Source organism: Choloepus didactylus, assembly GCF_015220235.1.
Source record: "Choloepus didactylus isolate mChoDid1 chromosome 25 unlocalized genomic scaffold, mChoDid1.pri SUPER_25_unloc1, whole genome shotgun sequence".
NCBI classification, from domain to species: domain Eukaryota; kingdom Metazoa; phylum Chordata; class Mammalia; order Pilosa; family Megalonychidae; genus Choloepus; species Choloepus didactylus.
The window spans coordinates 3,406,738-3,413,059 of NW_023637606.1; the positions used below are offsets into that span (position 1 = coordinate 3,406,738).

Here is a 6,322-nt window from a genome sequence, read left to right on the forward strand (position 1 = left end):
CTCTGCACCCCCATGGGCACTGGCAGCTGGTGCTGAGTCAGGCCCTCTGGGGGGAAGTCACACGTGTCTTTTCCTGCCATGGTTGGGAAGTCTCCCTGTGACCCCGTCCTGGGGGTCTAGTCAGCAGGGTTTTGGAGGAGATGAGCGGAAAAGGCCAAGGCAGAAGCCCTCTGGGAGCCCTGGTCACGGCTTCACAGGAAACGAGCAGAAACGTAACCAGACTGCAATGCTCAGGAAGAGCAGTTGCCAAATCCACCCCTGTGGAGGGCCCACGGGGAAGGGGAGGAACCACGGTTGGACACATTCCTCCATCCAGCTTTCCAGGGGCCGCTCTGAGAAGGCACTGGGGGGGACCGCCCCTCCCACCGCCCCCTGAGGAGCTGTGAGCACTGGGGGGGCCAGGCAGCTCCGGGGGCCCACTGGGCCCCTGACCTCAGGCAGACGAGCCCGTGGCTTGAAATGCTTCAGCCTGGAAGCCTCCAGAAAGCCTAGAAACACCCCCCCAACCCTGACCCTGGAAGTAAGAAACACAGACGACAGCTTTCCTTCTTGCTTCCACTCTCCTAGCCCCTGGCAGGGTCAGAGTGAGTGGCTGCCCACCGTGGGAGCTGGCTGCATGCCCCAAAATTAAAACTGAGTTTTCCACAGACAAGATCTGTTTCAAAATAACAGCAACAACAAGATGAGGAGGAGGAGGGCAGGGATGGGAGTGAGGGCACAACTGCGTCCCCTTCCTGGGGCCAAAGGTCATAGGACACAGATTCAGGGGCAGGGTGGGAGGGTAGGGGTACGTGCGAGCAGCCCCCGCCTCTCCCTCAGAGGAGAAAACAGATGCACAGATGGGCGACTGAAGGGCAAGACGGGGCGGCCCCAGTTTCTTAAACTGAACAGGGAGGGAGAGAATGCGGCACACCCGGCCTGGCAGGCTGTTATCAAGTCGCATGAGGAATGTAATTAAGTCTCGAGTGGCTCTGGGTTCCGCACACCCAGATAAGGGGCGCCCAGCTTCCAGGGCGCTGTAGCCTCTCTTTAATCAGCACAGGACTGAGTCAGCGGCCAGCCGTGGGCGCTGCGCTTTATTTGTGTGGCCTCATTGGCGGCTGTGGGCAGCAGAAGCCGAGAGGAGGAGGATGTGGGGTGAGCTTTGCTTTCCGAGTACCTGTGGGATTACTAAGCTCGTCGGGTTATCCCTGTTTGCCAGCCAGGCTGGGAAGTGCCCAGGTCCCCCGTGGGCAGGGCGGCCTCGCCCTCCTGTATGTCTGTTGTCCAGTGAGCCTGCACCCAGGCCCTCGAACAGCGAGCTCATGATCGACGGCTGGCTGGGGTGAGTGGGGTGAGGGGGCTCTGCCTGCCTGTCTGCTGACAGCCTGGGGTTGTGACGTCTCTGTACAGTATCCCCGATGCTGCTTGTGGAATTTTCTTATGAAAGAATGAGTCAGCAGATGCCAGGCTTTAGCAGACCCTATTGCGGCTTCCTGTGTGCGTGGATTTAACCCAGATCCCGTCACATGGGGACGCTGGCAACTATAGAACCCCTTCCCACATCTGGGGCCAGCGCAACTTCCAAAGGAAGAGGGAACTTCCGGAGGTCAGCCTGCAGCTGCGGAACTTGCCAGCTGATCGCTGAGAACAGGCCTTGGAGATTCCCAATCTGACCCCTCTCTCCAAACCACACTCAGGGACTTCTGAGTTGTCTGTGTTCCCAAAGCGCTAGTTCCGTGTTTTTATGTGCACTGAGGGAAACGAGCTAAAAGTTCTCTATTGCTGTAGCTTAAGTTAAGATCCTTCCATGTTTATTATTTAATAAGCCAAGTACTTTGCTAAGAAATCAAAAGCGCAACTCCACAAGATTAGGTTTAAAGGTGGGTGGGAGTAGGCAATATCTTGGGATGTGGGTGGGGTTTTAGAAGGGCCAACCCTTGTCTTCCTAATATAGGTCAGGGGTCCTGGGACCCCCAGGATACAGTGAGACTCCCAGGCCCCTCGCGTGAAGTCTGAGCTCTCCTCCCAGGCACAAAGCCAGGGCCCAGAGAGTGTCTGAGGAATTTCAAAGCTCGTGCATCATCCTCCTAGCTCAGGCCAAACCAAACTTCAAAATGCTCTCCCTCCTCGTGTGCCAGGCAGCTGCCAGCCCTATCCCTAGTGACGCTCAAATCTCCACGCGGCTGGGACACAAGAACTATCAGTAAACCGGCTTGCAGTTTCGGTCTGTAAATAACGTCACCCAAATACACACCACACTACAAGTTGGACGTTCGAGTCTGGCTCTTGCCAGTGGAGTTCCTTCAGCCTCCTCGATTCCCCGGAAACACTCAAACAGAAAAACGTCCTCCCGATTCTCAACGTGCTGCAGGGAGCAGACAGCTGTGGCGGGGGTGGACGCTCGACAGGGCCCAAGTGAGGGGGACTAAAGCAACGGCCCTCGACAGACGGCCGCTTCTCTGGCTATCTTTCTCTCTACCGATTCTTCAGCTTTCTAGAGAGCAACTGGTCAGTGGCCTACTCATAATAAGAGAAGGAAAAGCTCACCAACTTTTCCCCCCAAGCCCAACTTGATTGGGAACATCACCTGAAAGGTCAGGCAAAGACACGGCAAGGAATTTCCTAAGTTTGCTATCGATATCACCAATGAGATGTTGTTGGGAACTTTTCATGGACATCGTAGCTTCACCTGCTAGAAACCAAGTTCGCTTATCTTTTTCCTGCTCTCACAATCCACCCAGCTTCTCTCTCCCAATTTAGAAAGCACAGTTAAGTCTGTGAAATCCAGAACCTACCATAAAGCAGGGTTTCCCAACCTCAGCACCCCACTGGGGCCTCTTAGTTCTTGGCTGTGGGGGCCGCCCTGGGCATTGTGCGGTGTTTGCGCCCCAACCTTGGCCTCCACGCCCTGAAGCCAGCAGCACCCCCTCACCCCCAGTGCCGGCTGTGACAACCAAAAGAAGTCTCCAGACATTGCCAACTATCCCCCCCACCCTGGGGGGTAGGGTGGGGAGCAGAATCACCCCTGCCTGAGAAGCTCTAAGGTCAGCTTGTAATTTCTTAAAAATACCAAATCTCAAAAGATACTCTGGAAGCTCTCTAAGAGCTTGGGAGGGGAGAATTTGGGATCTGGGTGCCGAGTTTTTATGTACACATCTGTCTACGTATATGTGGTTATCTGTGTACAGGACCCGTTCGCCCTCCCTCTCTTTCTCTCTATTCATATAATCTTTCTCAGTTGTCTCAAACCTTAAGGCATGGTTTCTCAAACGCATTCTTTGCTGCAGGAGGCCGTTCTGTGTGTTGTAGGATACCAACTCTGCCCACGAGATGCCAGCAGCACCCCACCCCTCAGAGCCATGACAACCTCAAATGTCTCCAGACACTGCCAAATGTCCCCTGGGGGACATTGCCCCCAGTGGAGACCAACTGGTTTAAAGCATATTGCCAGCTCACGTGGTGAGAAAGCAATAAACCCAAGTTATTGCTACATAAAAAGGGATGTTTCCTTTTAACAGACTACCCTATTCTGAGGGTACAGAACAGGATGACACAAGTGTTACTAAGAATGAGAAAAGAGACAGACAGACACGTACAGATAAAACAGATAAACACTGAGATGTTGGAGGACAACAGGAAACTACTGCAGAAAAGAACTGAACGCGGACAGGGAGCTTCCTGAAAACACAACTCCGCACACAACGGATTCAGAGGCCAAGCAGATGGTTCACCAAGTGGGAAGTGGCCACTGCAGCCATTCTTTGGGTTGCACCTCAGGGTGTCAAAGTAACAAACTGAGAGTAATAACCACCTTAGTCTTGTACTGTGCTTTCCAGGTTTTGAAACATTTTACACAACTCCCGATGCAGACTAGCCTGCTTCCCGCAGGGAGAAAACATTCTTGAGGCTTGCTTGAGAGATCCAGCTAGTCCCTCTGGCGGAGGGCATCAGTTTGGGATGGCCCAGGCCACTGTCCTGAGAATCTGGACACTCACTGTTATAGAAGGGAGCAGGAGGGGCCAGGAATTCTTCCAAGAGCTTTAGAGACACGTTTCTGCAGGAAGGAGTCTTATCCGGCTCTAAGCTAGTGGGCGGCATTGCAAGGTGCTTCAATCAAACACGCGGGAAGATGATACCTGTTGGTCAAGGTTTACTCTAGGGCCAGGTCATTTAGTTTCCGTCTTCCTGGGACACAGCAGTGGTTCCCCGCTCAACTGGAATCCTAAAATTCCTCTGGGATGAGTCGTTCTTCTCTCAGAATTTTGCCATCATCTTGGGGTCTGGAGACAGACCCCAAATATCTATATTTCTAGATAACCACCAAGGCCATCAATTTTTTCCCTCAGGATGTACCACATGCTTGTTACTGGGGCCTCGGTTCTCTTCCTTCCCACTGGGCCTCTCTAAATCGTGGTTTGAGCCCTGTTTGCCAGCATGACCCAAACAATTCCTAAGATCACTGCTCATGTCTTCATGGAATCTATCCATGGGAACCTAAGGTTTGTAACCTGGGACACACAGACGGACAGGAATCGAGCTGTCTGATGACCCTCTGATCTTACAAACACAGTTTTGCATGCATCCAGTGTTCTGGAGAATGACTCCAGAGCTCTCACCAGATTTGCAAACAGGGAAGCTGGGACTTCCCGAAAATCCTATTATCTGCCACATGTAAAACACATAGATTTTTGGACTCAGCATTCCACTTCCGGGAATTTAGCCTGTCTGTGAGCAAAGATATTCACTCACTGTTCCTTTTTCTAGGAGAAAATTACAGGACGTGATCCACACCTCCATCGGAGACTGGTTAAATAAATGATGGTAGGCTTCACAGAACAGAATACCAGGGACCCATTTTAAAGGATCCAAGAAGAGCTAGGAGTGTGCTCTAGTGCAGTGTCCTGGGGATGGGGGTGGGGAGGGAGGGAGGGGAGATTCCACCCCCTATCCCAAGAGACACCTGGCGATGTCAGGAGACATTTTTGATTGCCACAACTGGAGAGAGGGATGCTGCTCTGCTGGCTTCTGGTTTGGGGAGGCCAAGGAGGCTGTTCAACACCCCCCAGCTCACAGGATGCCCCCCACCCATGAACGATCCAGCCAGCGAGGCTGAGAAACCCTGCTAGCCTGTGATTCCCAGAAACTCTGAACCAAAACCCCAAAGTACAGAGGAGTATGCAGAATACACTACCGCTGCATGTGTTTAAAAGAAAGGTGCACACGTATCTTTGGAAAGAGACATAAGAAATAGGTGACAGCATTGGGCTGGGGAGAGAGGGTGGAGAGCTAAGGGATGGGGTGGCAGACTGACTTGTCACCCCACCCTTGAAGGCTATACCCTGTCTACCGAAAAGTTATTTTAAAGAACAGCTCTAGATGCCTATCTTCGCTGTCCCTTAGCTACCTGGCAAGAGAAGGTTCCGGTGTCGACAGCCTGGGGCTCGTTGCTTCCCCTTCTGCCCCTCTCCGCCCTTAGAGGGGAGGAAAGCAGGAGAGGGGTCCACGTCGCTGGACCCCTGTTCCTCCCAGGGGCTCTGGCCACCCTTCCTGAGGAGACGGGAGCCCACATGGCGGGCAGGGTCTGGGCCACCTCGGAGCCCCTCGTCCCTCCTGGGATCTCCCCACCAGGAGAGTGGGGGGGGGCACACGTGCCAGCGCCGTCCCCGGGCCCCCTTCCGAGCCCAGGCCGGGCCCCCCGACCTCCGGGCAGCCTGTGGCCGGCGGCAAGCCCCCACCCCGGCCTCGGCCTCCGCTCACCTGGCTCGCCTTGTAGAACTGCTTCTTCAGCCCCGCCACCGACATGCTGCCTCCCGCCGTCGGGCCTCCCGCCCGGGCCCAGCGAGCCGAAAAGACCGCGCCAAGGCCACTGGCTCCCGCGCGCCGCCGCGGCCCCAGTCGGCGCCGCCTCAGCCGCCCTCACGCCAGCTCCGCGCCCGCCGCGGCGCCGCCTCTGCTCCCCGCCCGCCCGCGCGGCCAGGATATTACATGGCAACCGCACACTTCCGGTGCCGGCCGCGCGCGCGGGCGTGCGTGCGTAAACCCCCGCTTCACCGCCCCCGCCCCCCCCCGGGCTCCGTCTGCGCACGCGCGCCCTCTGCCGGCCGGAGAGCAGAGAGGTGCGCACGCGCAATTCGCCGGCCGCGGGAGCCGGCGCCGCCACCAGCGAGTGGAGCCAGCCGGGCCTAGAGGGGCCGTGGCGGCTGCAGCGTCCCCTGGAGTCTCGGATGTGGCCCTAACTTCTCAGGGAAGGCGCTTAATGAAACCTTTCCGGAGTGGCTGGTGGAGAGCAGGAGGCTGGAGATTCCGATCTCAGATACCTGTTTGCTGTTCTCAGCTGTAA

At 55.6% G+C, this 6,322-nt stretch overlaps 1 protein-coding gene across 1 annotated transcript in view; it reads right to left on the bottom strand.

Annotated features, from left to right (window-relative positions):
• The window catches only part of SH3GL1 (SH3 domain containing GRB2 like 1, endophilin A2), a 31,275-nt gene extending 25,335 nt beyond the window's left edge, over nucleotides 1–5,940 (bottom strand). Inside the window, exon 1 of the mRNA XM_037823859.1 lies at nucleotides 5,740–5,940. Coding sequence (XP_037679787.1) covers nucleotides 5,740–5,784 — 45 coding nt within the window. The 5' untranslated portion in view covers nucleotides 5,785–5,940. The remainder of the gene's footprint in view (nucleotides 1–5,739) is intronic.
• Nucleotides 5,941–6,322: the final 382 nt, after the last annotated feature.